This window comes from Gastrolobium bilobum, unplaced genomic scaffold (genome assembly GCF_033153095.1).
Source record: "Gastrolobium bilobum isolate Gb01-03AN ecotype WA unplaced genomic scaffold, APGP_CSIRO_Gbil_v1 utg25016, whole genome shotgun sequence".
Taxonomy (NCBI): Eukaryota; Viridiplantae; Streptophyta; class Magnoliopsida; order Fabales; family Fabaceae; genus Gastrolobium; species Gastrolobium bilobum.
Genome location: NW_026897739.1, coordinates 174,852 through 201,298, shown reverse-complemented (window position 1 = coordinate 201,298; position 26,447 = coordinate 174,852). Strand labels below are relative to the sequence as shown.

The 26,447-nt window shown below is 33.9% G+C and overlaps 1 protein-coding gene across 1 annotated transcript; it reads left to right on the top strand.

Annotated features, from left to right (window-relative positions):
- The first annotated feature begins 22,724 nt into the window (after positions 1-22,724).
- On the top strand, positions 22,725-25,229 carry LOC133309672 (cysteine proteinase 15A-like). Its single transcript, XM_061510463.1, has 4 exons — positions 22,725-23,194; positions 23,300-23,419; positions 24,282-24,525; positions 24,627-25,229. The coding sequence occupies exons 1-4, from the start codon at positions 22,727-22,729 to the stop codon at positions 24,905-24,907; spliced, it is 1,113 nt and encodes a 370-aa protein (XP_061366447.1). The 5' UTR covers positions 22,725-22,726; the 3' UTR covers positions 24,908-25,229.
- Positions 25,230-26,447: the final 1,218 nt, after the last annotated feature.

The following is a 26,447-nucleotide window of genomic DNA, read 5'->3' as shown; positions in this document are numbered from 1 at the left end:
CGTGCAATATAAGTTCAAAAAGCAGCTTAACAATATAACTTCCAAATCAGTGCAATGCAGCAGATAATCATGTCATGTGAGTTAACTATTCTACTGGCCAGAGAAATGCAGGATTTACACACGTCTATTACCCACATAGTACACGTCCATGCCTTACCTGCCCATAGGATCATTATCCCGTCTAGGCGAAACATCACATACATATCATAAGGCATTTGTACTTAACAGCTAAAAGCATTTCAATAAAGTAATACATGAAAACACATCATTCATATAAACCATGCCCCCATGGAGTATGGTGGAACCAACAATGGCTAAACCGAGGACACGAAAGCTTGCCTCTAAGCAATCAATCCAATCCAAGGTCCACACCAGCTCAAAGTCCACACACAACACAATCACAATCTGTTTGGACCAATAATCATATCAATATTCATACTCTACAAGCATATGATATAAAGACAACGTCTTTCCTTTACGTTTCGTGTCTTTAGGCTTCTCACAAAGCCATAAGCCCTTAATCACTTAGGGCATGTTTGATGCATAGTATATGATAAGGCCTGATAGTATAAGACATGATTGTATAAGACCTGATTGAATTTTAATACTATCTAGCGTTTGGCACAGTATTGTATAAAATAATATATTGTATAAGAAAATATCATCTAGTATTTGGTAATGTACTGTATAATACTATATAGGATAAAAATAAATATTTTTAATAAAAATATCTTTTAATAAAGAATTTATATAATTCTTCAAAAAATGTCATATGATATTAATTTTTATAAAAATTTATTGTGTGTCCAAAACATAAATTAATTTTTATAAAAATAAAAGTATTCAATATTTTAAAAATAAATATATTGAAAAATTAATTTTTATTTTAATATATTAATATTAAAATAATATATTAATTTTTGAAAATTACACTACCTCTTATCAGGCCTTATCCCTCTCTTTTAGGCCGGATTAAGGTATACGTCGTTTTGATGTATTAAGGGATCTGTTGTATAAGCTTATACTATACGATGGTCACACCAAACAACTGAAAACGTCATAACATATAGTATAAGCTTATACTATCAGGCCTTAAACGTCACACCAAACAGGCCCTTAGATTCTGACTTAGGTTAATTATTACAGAAGTCCACAATAGTCCATCATGGGTCCACAAACCCAAAATAACATTCTGTATGAACAGTACAACTACTGTCTCAAAATTCCCAGAATATCTGGATATATGTCGGGGACATATCCGGATATGCATATCCGGATATCATATTCGGATATCCATATTCGGATATCACAAGACCCCATATCCGGATATTTCGCGACAGAATGCAGTTTTTTCATTTCGCGAGATATCACTCCAAAGGTTTGGTTTTTAACCCATTAAAATGTCCAAGCATGCATTTTTATAGGCTTTTAGGTTCATATTCATGTTGGTTACTTCCTTTTAGCATATTACATGCCAAGACTCAAGCTTTAACCATAAAACTCATGATCAAAAGTTCAAGAACATACCCAAGGCTTTACAACTCAGAAAAAGGGTGCTCTTGGAGCTCAATACCCAGCTCCAACGGTGTGCCAACAAAGGAGCACGAAAATAACAACAAGATGGATCCTTTCTCTTCAAAGGTCACTCATTGGAGCTCCCACAACCAAGGAAATGGTGGCTTCTTCACTCAACCAAAGAACCAGCACTCTCCCTTCCCAAAACAGTGGCACAAACTCATAATATATGCCTCTCACTCACCCAACACAAGCCACTAGGTGTTTACAAGGAAGAACCATGAGAAAATGTGATCATTTGGTGGTTTTCCATTGAGGAAATGGTGGTGGCAAGAGGAGAAGACACCAAGTCAGAATTGGGAGGCACAAGGGTCACGTAGAAAGGCTGAGTACCAGCTTAGGGTTATGTGCCCTTAGTATTTATAGGCGATTAATGATTAATCACACTGTATTAGCACTAATAGCTATGCTTAGAATTTAGATCCCAAACTTAGGATTCTAAACCTACTCATTTTTCTAAGATTTTTCATATTTTTATTTTATTTTTCGCTGTACTTTTTCGGTACGCGCTTTTACATAGCCAGTATCAGTTCTGATACTAGTTCTCAATATTTTGACCTGAAACTTGTTATGCTAGTCCTATATATTATTCTAGGCATATTTCCACATGTATTATAATTTTCTGGAATACTTCATCAGTACGCATTTATACCGTGAGCAGAATCGGTATCTGCACTTTTCGTCAGAAAAGCGACTTTCAGCATTATTATCACTTAACATAATTATTTAAGCCTTCTCATAATTATTAGGGTCAATTATGGAATTATCTCATTAATCACATAATTAATTAATTAATTTCCTAAATTAACGGTGCGGGTTCTTACAATTATCATATTTTTATTATAATTTTTTGAAACACTTTACTGGTACGCGTTTTATACATAGCTGGTATTAGTTCAGACATCTCCGCTCATTATCTTTACTCCAAACTTGATATCCTTGACTTAGATATTTTTCTAGGAATATTTTTATTTTTATTATAATTTTTTGGAATATTTCGCCGGTACGCGTTTATACCGTGAAGCAGACCGGTATTTGCACTTTTCATCAGAAAAGCGAATTTAAGCATTTTTGACCTTCTCGATAATTATTCTAATATTTTTATACTTATCCAATGTCAATTATGGAATTATTTTCTAAACTCATAATTAATTTATTTTGATTCCCTAATTTAACGGTACGAGTTCTTACAACTTCCCTATGAGGAACTCCTTGTGTTGTATTTCCTAGCAGAAAGCCCTATGTGGATTTTTGTACGGAAATATCAAAGAGAAACAACTGTTGTGAATTTCTCTTGAAAGTTCATTTGAGTTGAGACGAGATGAGATAAGATGAAATAAGATGAGATGAGATAAAATGAAATAAGACGAGATGAAATGAGATGAGATGATATATGATGTATTATGCTATGTTTACTTTACTGTTATGCACATGAAGTGAACTATAGGGTGGAGTAATCCTCCAAGGACCCTTAGTTTACTGAGATTTTTATCTCTCCCCGTGTTGGGGATATCATTTCAGGTACAACAATGATGGTGTTAGAGCGTCACATGGCAAGAGGCCAACATAGAGCATGATTGCATAGTGTATAGATTGTGATTCCTGTTTTGATTTATATGAAATAATATGTTAGCAGAATTCACATGATGATGTATTATGAGGCCTAGATTTGAGCTATATGTATTTTGACATAGTTTCGATGATGTATATTTGTTTAGAAAGCAATGTATATGGAGTATGTATTTGGACAATTCAAGTATGATAGGTTTATGTCCAAGAGAATATGAATATGTAAGTTTCAAGTTGAAAGATGCTTATGTAATAAAGATATGGAAGTACATAAATGAGTACTATGTTGATATATTACTTGAGATGAAAGTATGTATGTAGTAACCTATGCCAAGAAATGCTAGGTGAATTTTATGAGGCATAAATCATGAATGATGCACAATGTTCAAGTATGAATGTATCAAAGATAGTAATGAAGACATATTATGTTTAGATTTCATGAAAAGAATGGCTTTGAGTTTAAGATTTACGTATGTTATGAAAAACTTCAAGGAAATGTGATGTACCTATATGAATTGGTTAAAGAATTTCGAAACATGTCAATTAGGTACCATTAGTAGGATGGAAATGTCCCTAGATAGCTTGCAACCCAAAATGGACCATTTTTTATTCTGGGAAGCATGCTAAAGCACACTAGGTGGACTAGAAAGACCAATTTCCTCATTTCTAGAGCGCTAAAGTGCGTTACCAGAAAGAAAAATGGGCTCGAAGACCACGCTGCCCAGAATCAGCGGGAACATGCCATGGTAAAATGGGCATAACTTGAGCTACATGGCTCCAAAATGAGTGACGTTTGAACTTATTGAAGCTAACACATAGAGATATAATCCTACAAAATCTTATGATCATTGGTTTAGTAGATTAACCCTAGTTTTGAGTTGAAGTTGATGCCCTGTTTCTGAAAATCTGATTTGAAACAATTGACTTGCAACAAATATATATTGAGTTATTCAGATCCAATTTAGTCTTATACTGTGTCGTTGGAAAGATCAGGATGTCTGTTTAACATATAAAATATCAGAATTTATGGTGAAGATTCACATTTCCAATTTTAGAAAATGTGATGGTTGTTCAGTGTTGGTAACATTCTGATGTACGTTTTACACTATGTTAGCTTATGGGGTTACATGGTCGTTGATCTTAAGCCAATATAATATGTTTCCGCATAAAGTAAGGGTTGCAATCAAGTTTTGACTTATTTATGTATGGAACCAATGTTAAGAAAAGAAAAGAAAAATTATGCATAATTTTAATTCAACTATTGTGATTATAACTGAACTTAATTTCATAAGTAATGTTAACAAACCGGTTCTAGAACAGAGTGTTACAGATTGGAACTTTTTCATATTCTAAAGATATTTGGAAATAAGATCCAACCTATTTTTATTGTTTATTTTAATGACATTATTTGGCTAGTTTGTTTAGGTTTTATTACTATACTTTTCAACCATTTAATGTTCTTTTTACGTAGTAGTTTTAGTTTTAAATGAATTTTATAATAAACTTTTTCTTTTATAAATTTTTCCAATATTCTCTATATGTGACGTTTGCGATGTATCCTAGTTTAACTAAAATATATTCTGCCATGTCAAAAGTTGATTCATGAACTTAAAAAAGAGAAATGATATATACACTTGCGGTTTTTATCAGAAATCACACAAACCTTCAATCACTATCCTCCTCCTCTTCTTCTTCTTCTTTATTTTTCCTCACTCTTTCTTCCCTCCTCCCATCAACGGCCGCCCTCATAATGTTATGCTTTGGATGAACTCAAATTAAGTTGATTTATGAAGGCCATTTGATAATATATAAAATAATTTATTTAGACATACTTATATAAATATCCATTTATTTATATATTTTTATAATTTAATTATAACTTATTTCATTTTATTTTTTATTCATTTAAACTCTAATGCTGTCATTTATATCCTTGATATGAGGTAATATATACCCATAAAATATATAACGAGCATTATTATATTATTTATCATTATCATGATTAGAACTTTTAACTTTTGCTTTTTCGAAAAAAAACAAAACAAAACTTCTACTCAAATTTCACACATTCCATCTACTTACATTTACGTACCAAATTACTATCCCTGATTGAACTCTTATCACCCATGGAAAATTGATAATAAATATAAACATATATTTATTTATTGTTTTAATTAAAAAAACTAAACCAAAAATACAAAATCACAACGATAGGGAGGGGATCGCATATGAAAAGAAAAATGAAAAGTACTACTTTCTATTTGTAACTTCTAAATTTTGTTGGCATGCAATAGACTAGATTTGATTTTCTTAAAAAATTAAGTGTGTAAACTTCAAAATAATTTTAATATCTTACATTTTTATGCTGAACTTAAAAATCTGATAAGTTAAGCTAAAATTCTTTTTCAAATTTAAGTTTCGTAGAATAAATATTAGATTTTATGTTTATGGATAAACGAAAAGAGAAGAGTATTACCATATCTATATAGAGGAAAGCGTGATGCTAATTATAATTGAGTACCACAGTCGTGAGTAGTTTAGTAATAACATTTAATTTAAAGAGAAATATTTTTAAGCTGTTCACCTAAAAAAAATATTTTTAAGCTGTTACAAGTTTTTTTATTAAATTTTACTAAATTGGAAACTCAATATATCTTTTTTTATTGAAGGAGCAATATGCTATTTGTTGAAAATTAAGAACGTTATTTACAAAAAAAAAAATAAAAAAAATTAAGAACGTTAAGTCATGACTTCCTAAGAAAATGAATTGGCACAAATCCAAAAATAATTAAAACTGAGGAATACCGGTTGATATAAAAAAAAAAGTTAAGCACTTTAGTTTACCAAAATTAGAGTTACTAGGAGGAGGTAGGATATTCATACAACTAAATTTTTCTATTACCACTCCACTAGGACCACTATCATTTTAATCATCATTGGATTCAAAAGTTGTTTTTCTTTTCTCTCTCTTCATTCAACTTTTTCTCTAATCCAATGGTGATCAGAGTAGTAATGAAGTGGTAGTAAAAAAATTTGATAGTATAAATATCTTATCTCTACTATACTTCCTAAAAAGTCAAAGTAGAATGACCTCGGAAAAAAAAAAAAAACCTAACAGCTGGCATCCATCATGGGTTTTTCGATTCCTACAATATATATCCCCTTTCTTTGTCTACAAGGCCTCTATTATTAAAAATTAATGATATTATTCAATTAGATTTTTTTTTTTTTTGACAAAATTCACTTAGAATGTGATGTTTTTGGATAAATAAGTGATGGGAATTATTCATTTATCTAAGAATCTATACAATATCAATTTATTTTAGTTGCAATTGTAAGAAAAGGTTTTGGTGATTTAGTATTTTCCATTATTTTATTATTTTGGTAAAGAGTATTTTCCATTTAAAAAGTAAGGAATTATTTTCTTTTTCTCCTTTTATTAACGATATTTTGTTAACATACATGTGCCCTTAAAACACTTGTTAAGATTAATTAAAAAATAATAATATTTGTACTTCTATTTACTAATTTTTTTATTTATTAATATAAGCTACACATCAACCAAACCTTTACTAATAAATAAATTATAATTATCCTACTTAATGAAGGTTAACTTCGTTTATAAATCAATGTTTCTTCCAAATGAAACGCAGCATGCAGTCAATTATTGCACATTACTAGTACGTAATAATAATGTTATATGAAGCCAATGATATCCAGAGACCCCAAATTGCACGCATATGTTGGTTGGTTAAAGAAATATGCATGACATAATGCTAAACAGCTATGATTAAAATGTTGAAAAAGAGGGGATCAGAAATAGAATCAAATCAATTACTAGTTGAATTTGTCCGAGAGACGCTATTCCTCCTCATGCCCCAACATGATGTTGAAAGGCTTTTGAGTTTTGACAAGAAAAGCCAACCTTATGTTCTTTAAACGGTTACATTTATTGCTTAGTTCCTACTAATCAGCATGCGCACTTTGTTTTCGGTCAAATTGGTCACTAACGTATAGTCATATTCAATATTGGGACTTCGTTCTTGTAGGGAACAAATCTTACTAACATTATAATTATGGTTAATTCGCATATGCTTATACACTTGAACGTTCTAATTAAGACTAGCTTTTGGACCCTGCATGCACAGTTGAACTGCTTGGACTAGTCTTGGATAACATACCTCACTACCCTCAAATCGGATTGACATGAGTCTATGAGAGAATGATTCCTCTCATTTAGGCATAAGTGGTGGGTCATGCTTGAATGAAAGTGTTAGAATGTGTGAGCTGCATCCATCACTCCACCTCCACTTACATCTTACGAATCTTTCACTGGATCAACATTGGGCTAGCTGGGTGGTTTTCAAAGAATATTCTCTTGCAAGAAAATTAAATGTTTGTATATATATAATTAGCGCATATAGTGCGAAATTTTTATTTTAAAGAAATTGCAATAATAAATCACTAGAATTGGTCTAGTAGTGAAATGTTTGAATAGGTTGTATTAGGTTATGTGTTCAATTTTTAAAATACTCAAATGATTTTCCTACACGACAGACTAGGGGGTGTAATGGAATAGGTATTTAAAAGACTTTTTTGAGATAAAAAATCTTATAGATTTTAAAAAACTATTTATAATTAGAGGGACTTTAAAGACTTTTCTAAAAGACTTTTTTTATAATCAATATTTCATAAGATTTGATTTTAAAGAATTTTAATAGAATTTATGAAATTTATAAAATTTGAAAGGGCAAAATGGATTTAAAAGATTTAAAAAAAAATCATATAAATTTTTAACAAATATTCAAAGTTACAAGAATCAATAAAAAAAACAAAGAAATGAAATGATATTAATAAAAAAAGTAAAACATAAAATGATTTTCTCAATCAATAAAACATAATATAATTTTAAACAAATATTCAAAATTACTAAGCAACATCTCTCCACATATCTAAAGCTATACTAGGCTACTATGCATTAGCATTTTCTCGTTCATGCTCTTGATTTTGACCAATGAGTTGAAAATTATCTTCTTCATTTGGTATTAGAGCTATGCATATATAATTATAAGATCTAATTATTTTATTTATTAAAATAATTCTAAATTTGCATATAGAACCTAAAGTTCATGATAAAATTTTGTTTGGATTTTTTTGCAATTAATCTTGGAAATCTTGGGGATTTTGTTCTACGAGATTAGAGTTTTCTAACCATATATTATATGCATGTTTTCATTGAATATTCCAAGAAAATTTTGATTCTGAATTTCTGGATTTTATTACATGAAAGTTTATAAAAAATTTCAAATTATTTTCAATCGATACATTGAAACCTTAAATTGCTTTGGGGCTTTTGAAAAACAAGTTTTTAGTTATTTATTGACCCAAAAATTATTTGAAATCGTTTTCTATAATGAAGGAAATTCGTTCATGAATGTATTATTACGAAATATAGGATTTATATTATGAAAGTCTCAATCTTTCATTAAATTGATCTTGTTTTATTGATATAAAACGAAAATTGGTTCGAGGGTTTTAGTTCTCCCGTTATTTTCCCATTGTTTTATGTTGCTTTTTAATACAAAAGTCATAACTTTGTGCCAAGAAAAATAGCGACTCATAGCTTGAAAAGTCATTTTTTTTAACTTCCAAGAACTTTTATTTCTTGGTTATTTTGTGACGAAAATTGCTAAAAAAATATGTTGTTTTTGAGTTTTGATGAAGCTCACATGGCGGAACTTTGTTTCGAGCAGGTCAACCCACCAAAGGAAGAAGAAGGCATTGCAATAGAGACATCTCAAAAAATCCTAAGAATTAGGGTGAGATTGTGAGAGAGACATCTTATTTATAATTCTCACTAAAAAGTCTGACGAAATCCACACCAATAAAAATCTATTAAAATCGTCATATTTTTTAATATTATAAGATTATTTTTCCTTTGTTTAAAATCCTGATTGAATACTGTAACTCCTCGTATGCATCTGGTTTGTTAACATGTCATCGTATTAAGCCACGCTTAATTTAAAAATGCAGAATATCTTTTTGTTTTCAATTATGACATCATTATTCTTAGCCAAGTTGATTACTTAATCAATTTTCATAAAACATCGCCTGTATGATATTGCAAGAGACAACTAACTGAAATACCTCATATATAAATAACAGTGAGTATCTAAAATCATGGAACTACAACACCTAGTCCGGACATAATCCTGATACATTATTACAACTCGAATCTAAAACAAGACATAGTCAAATCAATGTGGCATGAACAATCCCCATACTCACCAAATAAAGCAACAAAGCCAGCAACGTCTCAACAACACAACATAATCATAAAGCTAACAGCAGAAATAGCAACAAACATAATCCAGCATCCAACATAATCAGCATGTAAACAGCAATATCAATCAGCTAAGCTCCGGCCTCCTGCCGCTAGAGGTCTCAACCCCAGCATTATTAATCACTTACCATAATTATTAAAGCCTCATAATAATTATTAGGGTCAATTATGAAATTATTTCCTAATTTTTCTTAATTAATTAATTAACTTCCTTAATTAACGGTGCGGGTTCTTACATTCACCCCACCTTTTTAGGATTTTGTCCTCAAAATCAAAAACATACCTGTCTCGAAGCGCAGGATACTGCCAGAGAAGCTCTTCCTCTCGCTCCCAGAATTACCCTTCAGGAATTCTTCCTGTTCATTGTCTTTCGACCATCGAAATGATCATACTCCTCAGCTGCTTCTCGCAATGATCGAGAATTTTGAGTGGTACAACGGGTGATCTTCAGGTTCTCCCGAACCTCCACAATTTCCGGTTGCACCACGTGCGAAGAATCCACTACAAACTTGCGAAGTTGAGACACGTGAAATGCGTCTTGGGTGCTGGCCAAGTTCGGAGGCAAGGCAAACCGGGAGGCAACAGGTCCTACTCTACCACGTAACGGGTATGGCCCAATGAATCGTGGGCTCAGCTTCCTCACTCCGAGTGCCCGAACAACACCGGTGATAGTGAAAGTCTCACAAACATGTGCTTAGCCTCACTAAACTCCAATGGACAATGCTTAACATCAAAGTAGCTCTTCTGGCGATTATGCGCCTGCTTCAGCTTTTCTTGATCAACTTGATCTGCAGGGTGGTATCTTGGACAAAGTCCAAGCCAAACAACTCCAACATTAGACCAGCAGGTAGGAGTCCGAAACCTCCTACCATACAATGCCTCGTAGGGTGCCATGCCCAGGCTAGCATGAAAACTGTTGTTGTTCGAAAATTCAACCAAAGGAAGGTACCTATCCCATGCTGAACCCTGCTCCAAGGTGCAAGCCCTCAACATGTCCTCCAATGTCTGGATGGTCCGTTCAGTTTGTCCATCAGTCTGAGGGTGATAGGTGTACCTAATCTTAACTTGTACGATTTTTATTCCGAGAAGTGAACCCCCAAACAAAGAGGTCACCGTCAGATCTCGAAACTTCGCAATTGTACCGAAATCGTCATTCGATTCACTGGGGTCACCAGTCACTCTATCACTAGAGGTGACCTGACCCCTCATACACAAAACCATACAAAACTTAAGTGAGTTTGGTCCTATTCCATGAATCTAGCCTCGTCTCAACAGATAATTTCTATAGTTCCATTCTCAAAATTAAATCATATCATGTTCCTTTCAATCAATACATGTTAATTAACATTCTAATTCACATGGTAACGTACCTAGTTCACGTACACCTGCAAAAGTTTTCAATTATGATAACATAATAAATAAATACTCTATGCAACAATATACCTCAATCTCCATGGCCTCGGCAAAATCGAAAGTCAATAAAGGTGAAATAACATCGATACATTACCACGATTTATCATACTCATTTCATGTTTAGCACTATCCATGGTAACAACATGCCAACTACATATGGAACATATCAATAATAACATGTGAACCTAGAGTCATGGAGACCACTCAACTCACAAAACTACTTGTACATGCAAAAGTCTCGCATATACAAGATCGCGCGTGGCCTTGCCACAAAGTTCAAGTGTTACACAATAAGTTTTCCTTGAAGAGAATTTCACATTCTCAAACAAAGCACCATCATGATCGAGTAATGGCGTAAGGCATCTTACTTATTACAAAGGACCGGTGCTCCCCAAGGAGACACGCTCGGTCGAATGAAGTCTTTCGCCGAAAGACCTTCAACAAGCTTCTTCAGCTCGGCGAACTCTGGTGGCGACATCCGGTATGGAGCTAATGAAATAAGCCCTACACCAGGCAACAATTCAATGGAGAACTCTATCTCCCGCTGAGGCAGAAACTCAGGAATCTCCTCAGAAACACTTCGAGGAATTCCCTCACCACAGGAAGCCAGCAATATCCTCCTGTGTCCCACTCACCAAACCTCCCAACATGACATAACCAATGTCCCTGCTCACAAGGCTCTCCTAGCCCGCAGCAATGAAATAAGAGGCGAGGAACTGGCTGTGGAATCACACGGAGACATCACCACTCGCTAGGCACAACAATCAATCAATTAGTCAATCATCACACAACTATTGGACAACCCATCCATGCCAAGGATGATTTCCAAAATTAGCCATCGGTAATCTCATCCGATCTATCGAGAACTCACGGCCAACTCACTGAAACACGACATCTCGACGTACAGTGGTAGTAACACACTTTTCTCCGGTTCCGTTAGTCACCCGCAACGGTGGAGAAAACACAGACATGGGCACTCAAGCCCCACAACAATCGGGGTTGCAATAAAGAGTGCGTAGCCCCGGAATAAACAAGCATCAAAACAACACCATCAATGGTAACAGTACCTCAGACAAAGTTCGGAGCTCTATCCGACTGCTGCCAATAAAGGGTGTAAACACGTCCAGTGATCGGTGGCACTACATGTGCCTCAGCAGGTGGAGCATGAATCATCAAAAGAGGGGCCGCCTGAACTGCTGCAGCCTCAGCCACTGCAGTATAACAATCCTTGGCCATGTGGCCACTCTTTCCACACTTGAAGCATATCAGCTCCCCAGTAGCGCAACGTCCCATATGCTCATTTTCGCATCCCGTACATATAGGAGTGGAGGAAGGTCTAGCAAAACCTCCCTGCTGTGTAGAGGTCCTCTTAAACTGACTCGGCGCCTGACTAGCAGCCAATTGCTTCCCTTTTCCTTTACCCTGAATATCTTGTCCAAGGCCTGTAGCCATCTCGCAGCAGCTATGGGATCATAAGAACCATAAAAAGAAGGTGGCTTATGCTTGCGAAAAGCATTAAGCTAGCGGTCAATCACGTCTCTATCCTCAGCAGGCTCGAGGTATAGTTCCATCACCCCAGTAAGGTGACCAGTGCCTTCCACGTGACTCTGGCTATCGTCCAGCAGACTGGGTTGAGGCGGCGGCGGTGGTGGTGGTGGTGGAGGTGGTGGTGGAGGTGGTGGTGGAGGAAACTGACCCTTATTGCGGCCAGCCCTCATCTCCTCCAGCATGACCCTCATCATGGTCATGTTCGCCAGCCGGTTTGCCTCAAGGGCATCCTCTGTGGCCTTCTGGTTCGTCTCTCTAACGGCGTCCATCAATTCCACATTGGCCAATCTAGTGGCCTCCTGCATCTCAACCAATGCAGTCAGGATTGGGTCGGGTTGACCATTTGCAGTCTCGCGAGTTCTCCCGGGTATTACCATGACTCTGCACAAGTTACACAAATTATGAGTTGATCAGGCCCACACAATGTGATCACATGTGCATCATCATAATAACACTCAACGGAGCAAACACACAAGACAAGACAACATCCTAAGTTATTGCAATACTTACAGGCTTTACCCTAAAAAGTTCTCTGATACCATAAAATGTAACACCCTGTATGCATCCGGTTTGTTAATATGTCATCGTCTTAAGCCACGATTAATTTAAAAATGCGGAATATCTTTTTGTTTTCAATTATGACGTCATTATTCTTAGCCAAGTTGATTACTTAATCAATTTTCATAAAACATCGCCTGTATGATATTGCAAGAGACAACTAACTGAAATACCTCATATATAAATAACAGTGAGTATCTAAAATCACGGAACTACAACACGTAGTCCGGACATAATCCTGATACATTATTATAACTCGAATCTAAAACAAGACATAGTCAAATCAATGCGGCATGGACAATCCCCATACTCACCAAATAAGGCAACAAAGCCAGCAACGTCTCAACAGCACAACATAATCATAAAGCTACAGCAAAAATAGCAACAGACATAATCCAGCAACCAACATAATCAGCATGTAAACAGCAATATCAATCAGCTAAGCTCCGGCCTCCTGCCGCTAGAGGTCTCAACCCCAGCATTACCTGAACTTGAAATGTGTGCCCTAAACGTGGGGTGAGATCTCTAAACAGAAATCTCAGTAAGACAAGGGGTCCTCAAGGACTCTCCCGCCCCAAGCTCACTTACAAGTATAATATAAGTTTAAAACAGTAATTTTTCAATGCATGTTCATGTTAAGGCATTTATATCATGACAGTATAATCTCTTGCTCAACGAGCAAAATACTACAACTCATTACTCATGTGATGTATGTAAATGCGGTTCGACTGGCCAGGGAACAGGATAGGGATTATGCACGTCTACGACCCATCTAAACATAAGAGTCGCAGTCTTCTGCCTTACACACCAGAGTCGTTGTCTGATTGTGTAAGTAAACAACATCACTTCCATACACTACATGCCTTACATACCAGAGTCGCAGTCTGATTGTGTAAGTAATCAACAGACATATTCACATATCTCAGGCATATAACAATGCATATAACATTTTCAAAAAAGCATACCATGCATATAAACCACCCTCCCATGGAGGTCGGTGGAACAAACAACAGACTAATCCGAGGACACGAAAGCTTACCTTGCAAGCTAACTAGCTAAGTCAAGAGTCCAACCAGCTCGAAGTCCACAACAGCACAATCACAATCTGTTTTGGACCGATAAATATTTCAATATTCGAACACCACAAGCATACGATGTAAAGACAACGCCTTTCCTTTACGTTTCATGTCTTTAGGCTCTTCACAAATCCATAAGCCAATAATCACTTGATTCTGACTTATAGTAATTAATACAGAAGTCCACCCTAACTAATCATGGGTCCACAAACCCAAAATAGCATTCTGCATGAACAGTACCCTCACTGTCCTCGAAAATCCAGAATATTCGGATATTTGTCGGGGGCATATCCGGATATCAATATCCGGATATCTGTCTTGCAATATCCGGATATTTCCAACCCAATATCCGAATATTTCATAGCAGAACTCCGATTCTGCATTTCGCGAGATATCAATCCAAAGGTGGTTCATTTCACGATTTCATAAGCTTAAACATGCATCTCTATGTGTGTTTAACCTTACCCAACCTTAAGTTATGATCTTAGTTCATTACATGCATCAAGGTTCCATTTTCACTAAAGAAACCAAAGGCAAGGATGATGGTGCTTACCACCAAGGCTTAGAACAGAAACTATGGTGCTCTTGGAGCTCACCACAAAACCCTTACACCTCAGACTCGAAGGAACACGAAAATGATGACAAAACAAGGTCCCTCCTTCCCAAAGATTGCTTCTTGAAGCCACCCAAGCAAGAAACCAAGGTTCATTCCTCTCAAACAGAGAAGGCAACCCACACAACACTCCCAAACCACACCCTCAACTCAGCAACAACTGGAATTCATCCTCACAAGGCACTCACTCAAGTGTTTGCAAGGTAAAAGAGGAAGAAATCAAGAAAAGGTGACAACTTGGTCTTAAAATGGTGAAGAGGAGCAATGAAACAGTAAGAGGAGTTGCTGGTCAGCCACTCTTTCACGTAGAAATAACAAAATACCTAGGGTTTTGTGCAAATGTTATATTTATAGTGGTTTGAGTCATTAACACACAGTATTAGTGCTAATAGCTACTCTTAGCATTTTAATCCCAAACTTGGGATTCTTAACCTACTCATTTTTCTAAGAATTATCATATTTTTATTTTATTTTTCGCACCACCTTTCCGGTACGTGCTTTTCCATAGCCAGTATCAGTTCTGGCACCAGTTCTGATTATTTTAACCCGAAACTTGTTTTACTAGTCCTACATAATATTCTAGGAATATTCATGCACTTATTATAATTTTCTGGGATACTTCATCGGTACGCATTTATACCGAGTAGCAGAACCGTTATCTGCACTTTTCGTCAGAAAAGCGACTTTCAGCATTATTAATCACTTACCATAATTATTAAAGCCTCATAATAATTATTAGGGTCAATTATGGAATTATTTCCTAATTTCTCTTAATTAATTAATTAACTTCCTTAATTAACGGTGCGAGTTCTTACAAATACCGACGGATTTGGACGGTCTTTAAAATAATCTTTTAAAATTCTAATCGAATATCATGTGCATTTTGTTAAATTCTTTAAAACCCTAATTGATTATCAATAGATTTTTTTGTCTAAAAATAATCTATTAAATTCCTTTGAAATCTCAATCCAATACGCTCCCTACGGGTGCCAACAGCTTTATGAGCATGTTTGGATGAGTTTTTTAAAAAGGATTTTTTATGTTTCTTTTTTTTAGAATGAAATTTTTTAAAAAAATAAAGCTATTTTATGTTATAATGGAATACATAAAAAATAATTTAAATAAAATATTATTTAGATATTAAAATTAATGAGAAATTTTATCTATAAAATTACCAAAAAGAATATGTGGTGGTATAGTTGTAGTGGGGTGGAGTAAGCGCTGGGATAAAATTAAAGTTTTAAAAAATTATTTGAATTTTGATTTCGAACGTAATAAGGAATCCTAACTTGCAAAAAAAAAATAAAAATAGTATTTTAACTTTTTAATTTTTTTTTTCAAAAGTTACTATCCAAATGAATGAAATAGTTCAAAAGGACTTTTTATTTTAAAAAAAAGCAGTTTTTTTTAGAAAAAAAACAAAAACGCCCACTATGAGAAAAGATGACCACAAAGCAAGATAATTAAACTTGTGCTTTCTAAGGGTATGCATGATAATTAATTTTATTTTTTGGCTCTGTTTTTGAATATAATTTTTTTTTCTATTTACGTGTTTGAAAAAAAAAAGCCAAAAAAAAACATTTTTTTTCTCAATTTATATTCCTATGCAATAAAAAAATAAAGGATTTCTCCAGTCAATGAAGATAATTAAGTTATCTTCGGTGGGTCCAAAACGACGTCATTAATCAAAGTATTTTTATAATTCTAATATATTGCATGCTTATATTAGTCTTAATCTTTATAATTTTTTAATCTTATAACCCAAAACGACGTCGTTTTAAGAGATAATTTTATCTCCGGTGACTGAAGAAATACTTTTCCTATAAAAAAACGCCGACATGTAAAATCTGAATTTTATGAACCAAAAAACAAATCGATTTTATTAAATTAATCACGTTTTCTTAGAAAACAAATTTTTTATTTTCGAGAATATCATCAACTCATGATGCATGCTCTAAGAGTGCTAGATCTTAGCATACTTATGTGAAGCAAGCCAATGTGTCAAAATCTAACAATTAAGCGGCGTTTGTCATAGTCTAAAAAAAAAAAAGCCTTAATCGGTGTTTTTTTCGGCTAAATGTTTCCAACCGGATCTTTTCGACCACTGACCATACAATATTTCGTTATGATTACGGCTGGGGGAATTTAAGTCACCGTCTTAGATATCAATCTTGACAAAAATCTCTTTTCCTGAGTCTCCACCCTTCTCTGTCTCTCTTGCTTTAACTTTAATAATTCGAATCCCAGAATGCTACATATTATTGTTCCGACGTTGTATTACTTTACATCATTAACTATTTTAAATCATGCTGGACATTGATATTACTTTTGAAATAATCCTGGAATGAGAAACAGTGATAGCTAAATTCAAAGAGCCAATTACAAGTAATTTAACTTTCTTCATCTTTGATATGTCAATTAATTAAAATAAACTGATTTTATGGAAAATTTTGGATTATTTTTTAAGATGTGGTAGTTTCCATTACCATAAGCAGCTAAAAAGAAAAGATCCGGATTATTTTTTAAGATGTTGTAGTTTGCAATATCACTATGAGAATAGTGCAATTTACATAATTCAACCACCACAAGCACATGGTTCAACTGATAAAGAATTGTTACCGCTTAATTAATGATTTGGAGTTCGAGTCTCTGAAAATTTAACTGTGTTAAAATTTGGTTAGAAAAATGTTGCACCCTATGATTTTATCCAATTCGAATCGAACTAATTAAGTAATTGATAAATTGATGGGTACTATAAAAAAAAAAATTGATAACTCTGTCTCAGTTGATTTAACGAAAATAATTTAATCGGTTTACCCCCCCCCCCCCCCCCCCCCCAAAATATTTTTTGTATATATCCAACAATTTATTGAATTAATACAGTCTGAATACACTCAACCCATTATAAGAGGTAGTTCTCCTTAGACTATTTTCTTCATCATCAAAATTTTATTTTGAGATCTCTGTTCAAATTAGGAACAAGTTCCTTATTACCACTTGAACTAATGGCCGTTGATCTAACTCTTCCTCACTTAAACTAGTATTTGATTCAAGTTTTCTGTTCTTTTAATTTTATATTATTAGAAAATATTTTATCTCCTGATCGATCTGTACAACTTTATAATCAATACTATTCCTCTTTCAGTTCTTCCCTTTCTAGCAATAGTATTCACTCTAATCATGTACAAAATTAACAATCCTGTTTTGTAATAGATGAGGAACTAGCAAGTCTAAGAATTCAACCACATATAGTACACAAACAACAGTTGTAGAGAACTTTTTATATAGACTTATGTAAGAAGAAGAAGAAGCAGCTATTAAAACCAACGCATTAACTCTCATAAAAGTCATGGTTTGATGAATGATGATCCATGCTCTTATCTTCCAGTTATATATGCTCCATGCACGCAGATAATGCCCCACACAGGCAGGACCACTGTCATGCACTAATATACATCCTCCCCTATCGACCTTTTTCAATGTTTCTATGCATCTCTATCTTCGTTTATTAGGTTTACTACTTTTGCAATCCACGTTCATGGGAGTGACAAAGTTCTTCATTTGCATTCTCTTAGAAGTACGTCTTGTGGTGGAGGTCCCAAACATAGGACATCCACCAACACACACCATCTTCATACAAAGTCTAATTGAAGATGATCGTTTGCTCAATATCGAGAAGACGGTATTGGAATATTTGGGGTGAGTGGAAAAGATGATGCAAAAATCTTTCAAAGCCGACAAAGAAGATTCCAAGTTGATGATTATATCTGCATCTTCATTGCACTATAGAGGACCCATTGTGGTGTGAGTGTGACCATTCGTTCTTCACGAAGGCTATCGCTAACTCTAAAGTCTCGGCTCAATGTTCGCATTCAAAAATCCACTTGATGGATCCCGTCTTCTACAATTTTAGTAATATATATATGCATTTTGACAATTTATATATGAGATTTACATTTGTCATTTAACATGACATAACAAACTTTCATACACACAATATTATGTGGGACTCACATTTTTTGAAGAAAAAAAATATGGCACGCAAAACGAATATCTATAACATTACACAATCACTTTTCCTAAAACATAACTCTTGTAAAACCCTTTATATAATTTTGATGTACTAGCCTCAGGACTAGAATCAGAACTTCAATTTTGGGACAATGAGATTAAAGATTAGATATATAATTTTGAAAATTCAGTCAAAAAATGAAGAAACTAACTACCATGTAAAATAAGTTTAAAAATGAAATAAATTCAATTTATAATCAACGTGTTATGATTTCAAAATATTTATAGTAAATAAAATAAATGTAAAATAATTATAAATACAAATTAATATTATTTACTTTGTAAGTTATATTTCATGTTATTACATATGAAATAATGTTTATTTATTATCATATTTGTCATAAATTTATTGCTCATCTTTTGTTTTAAGTAAAATATAATAAAGCAATTTGTTTTACTAAAAAATCATATTAAAATTGTTATTTTTAAGGATAAAAACTAAATATATTAAATACAAGTTTAATGTTTTTCCGGTCACTAGAAATAAAATTATTTCTTGTGACTCCAAAAACAACGTTATTTTGGGTTTGGAAGAAAAAAATTATAATGATAACTATTAATATAATCTCATAATAAATTAGATTTACAAAAAATAATTTTCTTTCAATCTCAAAACAATGTCTTTTTATAATCATTTAAAATATTTTATCTCCTGTGACTGAAGAAACATTAATCACACTAAGGAAATACGACCAACGACAGAGCCATAAATATTTGTAAAGGAGAACTAAGATATGTGTAGTTGTTTTTATTTTAAAAGCTGGTTTGAATATAAATTTGTAAAATTGATCTTGAGAGCAGAAAAATAATAAAATATGTTCTAATACTGTTAGTTTAAAATTATAAAAAGTTACATTATTTACAACATTTTTATTAATGAGATTTGATAATTAATCACAATAAAATATTTAAAATTAAAAAAGTAAATCTATTTACAATATTATAATTATAAAATTATCCCCACAAAAACAAAAACAAAAAAAAAACAATTTTTGAGAACATCCCTAGGTTATTCTCCATTTTAAATTTTTAAAACAAAAAATTATTATTATTTTGGAAGTTATTTTATAAAACAACCCTTTTCAAACAATTTTTCTTTTTCTTTTTTACTTTTTTTTTTGTTTTAAAAACTAAACTAGTTTTAAGAATAAAACAGGCCCTTTGACTGACGCAACAAGGACAAAAAAAAAAATTAGCTTCTATATATTTTTGTACTGTATATAAAGGACTTCAAATTAAAGCGATTGAGAGATTTAATACTTACTCTTGCTTTCGGGCTTTATGAACTAATTCAGTATTGATGAAGTTTACGGGGAGCCATCATCGACCTGTAGCTCCTCGTTGGCTTCGCCATTAAGCACTACCCTCCCACGTCTCATGTCTCCTCCACTGACTAGCTAATAGTGTAGTAAATCCAAATGAACGCAACCAATCATATATCATATATTATAAACTCCATATAGCTTTATTTAATATAAGAGAGCTGTTATAAAAAATAATTTTTGGATGCCCATATATAACCTCCAAATACTTAACACCTAAATTGTAACTCCTAAAGAGGAGTATTCTAGTCATTCATTACTAACTAAATGGTGGTAGCTCAGTTGGTGCATGCGAGGTAAGCAGGTGGAGATGAGAACATGTGTTCGAATTTCTCCAGTACCACCTTTGGGAGAAGTTTAAAAGCCTTAATCCTGGACCCGTCCCGAATCGGATTAGTTGCGAAGCAATGAACCGATTGAAATATTTTCAAAAAATAAAAAATCATTACTTTATATTTCTCTCTTAATTCTACTTTAATTTTAGTTAACTTACCCAATATTTCTACTCTTACCTCTAATCTTTTAACTATTGTAATGGTTCCCTACAAGCAAAAGGAATTTGATTTAAGCCATTATATTTGGTCTAGTAGTGAGGAATTTGGGTAAATTATATTAGTTTATGTATTCAATTTTCATTTGTATAAAAAAAAAAAAAGAATTTGATTTGATGACATGTAACCTAATAAAACGTTGAGGTCGATCTTAGGTGGAATAATCGAGTTAATTTAGCCATCCTTTGTCCAAGGTAAAATGAAGAGGGAATTCCAAAAAAAATTCCTAAGGGCTTCATACTTACTTTGACTAAAGTACAATGGCCCATTACTTCTAATCATTCAACTACATACATGGGCTATTTGCTTGGACTAGGCCACAATAACGGGTTGGGCTATTGGGCTCAGGTTTGGAGGCTCCGACATAGCCCATGCCTTTGTTGAGCTTGACATACATGTGTGCATGATAGCAAGCAATTCATTTCATCAGAGGTTGGAGATTTACTACATCAATCAACTCCTTTTATCAAATAAATTTGAACCGTTACCTAGTAGCTGAGAACATGAGAAATTGTGTGTGTTATTTTGTTGGCGTAGCCTCTTAGTTTAATTTAGTCATTATTTTATTTTTTTGTCCTTTTCTCTTGACATAAAAAAAAAGGCATTTATAAATATGTGAAACGATTATTTGTTTAATTTAAACATCGATCATGATTTAATACGTCTTCGTGTTGAGAAAAAGAAAAAATAAACCCGCACTAACTTCCTACTGACTATGTATGGAATGCCTGAAGTCATCCAGGAACTTTAAATATAGATACACACATATACGGAAAAGAAATCAAGTTGCTCGCGTATGCTTCTTTTGAAAGATTCACTATATTATTTAAAAATTGAGTGATAGTGATATCGAAGTTGAAAGAAAAGGAAAGGAAAGAAGCTTGCAAACGAAACCTTGAATAACTTTTTAAATTTTTGGTATTGATGATTAAATTGTCAGACGTATGGAAAATGAAAGGAAATCATAAATTGCAAGAGAAGATGCAAAAATATCCAGTACACGAAAGTGGACCTTGATATATCTTAAGAGATAAAATTATCTCTTGTATATACATAAAAATATGTGAATTTTTTTTTTTCTCTCATCAAATAACCTCACATGTAGTCATGTACCCCCACGTACACACACATATAAAAGAAATAAAATTATCTTCAATAATAAATAAATTTGGGACAAAAATACCAATAAATGATAAATTGCACAGTGATGGTTAGAAATACCGTTAGTTTATTGAAAATATCTGTTATAAATAGAATATCAATTAAACAACTTTCTTATTTTCATTTCGTAAATTTTTAAAATAAAAAATGTACTAATATAAAGTGACATTATTATAATTATTAATAAAAATATCACATAAAAAATCACGAATAAAAAGAATTATACATTTCCTTTATGAAATGTATATGGTAAATCCAAACCTACTTTCAACGGACCCTAAAAGAAATGAGCAATAAAGTTTCAGCTCCATTATTTGGCTTGAAAGCTGTATAATTGATATTATATTTATAACTGCTTTTTCTATAAACTCATATCATATTTATGTTTGGGTACTGTTTCTACTCATTACTGTACAATTTATCACATATACTTCAAAGGAAAATTAAAAGTGGATATTTCCCACACCAAAAAAAAAAAAAAAAAAGGTGGATATTTCTGTCGCTTTTGTATCTCTTTCCAACAATCAGGAAAGAAAAAGGCCACGTAATTGTTATAAATATAATATCAAATATACATCTTACAAGTCAAATAATGGAGCTCACTCTTTATTTCTCATTATTTCTTTTTGGGTCAGTGGAAAAGAATTTTGGATTTAATGAATATATAAGACTATGGATTTTTTTTATATTAATAATTATAAAATAACTTTATTTTTATTTTTCGAAATTTATAAAAAAAATATTTTTATTTTTAACAACTTGAAAATAAAAGTGGGCCAGAGGTATTTGTTAGTTTAGCTGACGAGTGCACTGACATGTTGTAGAAAACGAACCTCATCAGGCGAGGGGCACGTGTCATCATCACACTAGCTGTATTCTTGTTAAATTTGTAGCAATTCCAAAATATCCAATCCATTACCCAATCCATGGATCGCTACTCACTCTTAGCTCTGCTCCTCTTCGCCGCCGTCGCAACCGCCGCGATTGCCGATCGAATCGATGCCGACGACGACGACGAGCTTCTGATCCGTCAAGTGGTGGCGGACGGCGAATCCGAGGAGGATCACTTGCTGAACGCGGAGCACCACTTCTCCACCTTCAAGTCAAAGTTCAGCAAAACCTACGCTACAAATGAGGAGCACGACTATCGCTTCGGCGTCTTCAAGACCAACTTGCGCAGAGCCAAGCTGCACGAGAAACTCGATCCCTCCGCCGTCCACGGCGTCACCAAGTTCTCCGATCTCACTCCGTCGGAGTTCCGCCACCAGTTCCTCGGCCTCAAGCCTCTCCGTCTTCCCGCCGATGCTCAGAAGGCTCCGATCCTCCCTACGAAGGATCTCCCTAAGGATTTCGATTGGCGGGAAAAAGGAGCCGTCACTCCCATCAAGGACCAGGTATGTATAATATAATAATTATTAATCGATCATTAATATAATCTTGTGTTTGAGATAAACTTTGAGATTAGCGCGATTAACTGTTTAGGGGTGATTGATGATTAGGGATCTTGTGGTTCGTGTTGGGCGTTCAGCACCACAGGTGCGTTGGAAGGAGCTCATTTTCTGGAAACTGGAAACCTAGTGAGCCTTAGCGAGCAACAGCTTGTGGATTGCGATCATGTGGTACGTTTCTCTCTCTTGTTTCGATCGTGGTTATGATAAGTTATTGGGTTTTATTACTCTCTTTTAATTATCGAGTAAACACCCTTTTTAGTCCCTGTCAATATCTACGAAGTCCTTTTTAGTCCCTAGCAATAAAAAGGACTAAATTGGTTCCTGAAATTACAAAAAAAGGGGCCATGTTAGTCCTTATGTCAACTCTCAAATATGTAGAGTGGCCCTCCTCTTGTACTTTCAGGGACCAATTTGGTCTTTTTTTATTGCCAGAGCCTGAAAAGGACTTCGTAGATATTGCAGGGTCTAAAAAGGGTGTTTACTCTTAATTATCATCTTATCTCATGTTGAGAGTAAATGGGTATGTTGTAGAGAGTAGAGAGTAAATGAGTGGATCTCACTATTGCATAAAATAAGAAAAAGATGACGTGTCAAAATTGAAATGAGATAATACGAGAAAGAAATTATCTTATGTGAAAGGAGGAATAATATTTCCCTAAGTTATTATATAGTTTATGTTTAGCAAATTTTTAAGAAATAATTTTGGTGACAGATATTTACCACCAATTAAGTTTATCATTTTTTATCAGATATTAATTAAGTTTTTTATTATTTCTGTCAACGTGATAGTTATAATTTGTTGGAAATTAATACTTAATTAATAAATGTCATCTAATAAATTATAACTGTCTAATTAATGAAAATCAGTAGTTAAGATTTGGTGATAAGAAGTTATAAATTTAATTGGTGATATTTCCCCATAATTTTGATTATAAACTCTTTTGAGAACAGAATAATTAATGATTGGCGGTACCATAAAATTAACCACCATGATATTATAGTGAGGAATTAACGGCTATAAATCTGGCAGTGTGATCCAGAACAATATGGAGCTTGTGACTCAGGGTGTAATGGTGGGTTGATGAACAACGCATTCGAGTACATACTTCAAGCTGGGGGAGTACAGCGAGAAGAGGACTATCCTTACAGTGGAAGAGATGGCTCTTGCAAATTTGACAAAACCAAAATTGCAGCTTCCGTATCTAATTTCAGTGTTGTTTCCCTTGACGAAAAACAAATTGCTGCAAATCTAGTGAAGAATGGCCCTCTTGCAGGTAGCTAATTAACATGTTTGATTATCTCTTTTATTGAAGAAGAATACATAGGTTGAATGACAAATTAGAGAAAAAACTGACTTTTGCTTTGCTTGGTACAGTTGGTATCAATGCAGTTTTTATGCAGACATATATTGGTGGCGTCTCATGCCCATACATCTGTGGAAAGCATAATTTGGATCATGGTGTTCTTCTAGTGGGTTATGGCGCTCGTGGATATGCTCCCATTCGGCTCAAGAAAAAGGCTTACTGGATCATAAAGAATTCCTGGGGGGAAAGTTGGGGAGAGAATGGATATTACAAAATCTGCAAAGGGCGAAATGTTTGTGGAGTGGATTCCATGGTCTCAACTGTAGCTGCTATACATACACCAACACATTAAATTTAAGGATGCCCTGTTGTGATTGTGTGGCGCTAGACTAGTGCAGCTTGTGTAAATATTAAATTGTGAAATGTATCGTTTAGTACTGGGAATAGCATCTCCTTATAGGATCAGGAAACTGCTACGATCATGTTGTTTATGTTGTAAGTCCTGTGTGCTACAGGACACTAGACTAGTATAACTCTGTATGCTTGTTAGCCCAGTGTCCAATATCCGTTGTTATGGCAACTTGGCAAGCAAGTAAATGAATTGGAAGATCTTCAGTGTAAAATATTATTACCTTCTCATAATTTGTAGGGCATATTGTGAAATATCAGTATTACTTGACTTGGAAAACTTGCTGAAGAGATTAGGTAATAATCAGGTGATGAAATGATTTCTCACGCGAGAGGGATGACAAATGGTATTAACTAATTGTGACGATGATTATCATCTGTTAGGGCAATATGTGAAACTACTTGCAGTTAAAGGAATTAGTTATGATGTATGAAACTTGGAAACTAACCGAAGGACTAATTATGATCGAGTGGAAGATGAAGTTCCGAGTACCCTAAGGAGAGAGATTAACTGAAGAGTGATGAGGTACTAGATACACTGCTGTGTGAAATCAAAGGAAATGTATAGCCCTCCAAATGGTGCAAAATGAGAACATATTTTTAGTGGAATGGTGAGGAAAGAGGAAAGCAACTCTTTAGAAGGGTGGCAGGGTGGGGGTGCTCGAAACTGCAACAATTCATGCATAATTCCAACAAAATTTACTTGCCACCCTCTTTGTTAGTTTTCCACAAACGGGTAGAGCCACACTAATGAAAAAAATGCACTGGAATGGTTCCCTTCTTTGTGTACCGTTAGATTTACACACACACGAAGGGCCAATTAAGATATCAGATAACCTTCCTGGTAGTTCACCACTCACATGACACAATATAGAGAACTTACCCTGAGGCCAGAAGCAGAAACTTTGTCATAGAAAACAGTTGATAACACTTAATGAGCTAAACTTAAAAAGACCAAAAGCTGTAGAAGAAATTAAAATGTAAGAACATGGTGCGTTTAGAGATGATGCGTTTCTTGAAGGGAAGATGTAACTTCAAGGCCCATCCATAAAAGTCAGAAGTTAAACGTATTATGAAACAAGTAGCACTTTGTCAAAGAAAACACTTGAAACTATGAATGAGCTAGACTTAAAAGACCAAAAACTGAAGAAGAAAATAAGAAGCAAGGATATGACGCATTTAGTGATTCATTTCTAATAGGAAAGAGATAACTTCAAGACCTGTCCATAAAAGTCAGAAGTTAAATATATTATAGAACTAGTAGCTGCAACTAATGCATGGGTGACTATAGACCATTTCATTTCTTGTGTCACTTATCTACCCTGACTGAGATTTCCAAAAAACAAATCTTTGAAAATATAAAAAGAAAATAAAAAGGCAGAAGCTTGAAACGTGCTGAGTTCTAGGCGGACAATTATACGACTAGACCATTTCATTTCTTGTGTCACTTATCTACCCTGACTGAGATTTCCAAACAATAAATC

Bases quoted from the DNA above. Each gene is read 5' to 3' on its own strand.
- LOC133309672 (XM_061510463.1), top strand. From the start codon at position 22,727: ATGGATCGCTACTCACTCTTAGCTCTGCTCCTCTTCGCCGCCGTCGCA. The intron at 23,195-23,299 runs GTATGTATAATA...ATTGATGATTAG, and splicing joins TCACTCCCATCAAGGACCAG to GGATCTTGTGGTTCGTGTTG. The intron at 24,526-24,626 runs GTAGCTAATTAA...TGCTTGGTACAG, and splicing joins GAAGAATGGCCCTCTTGCAG to TTGGTATCAATGCAGTTTTT.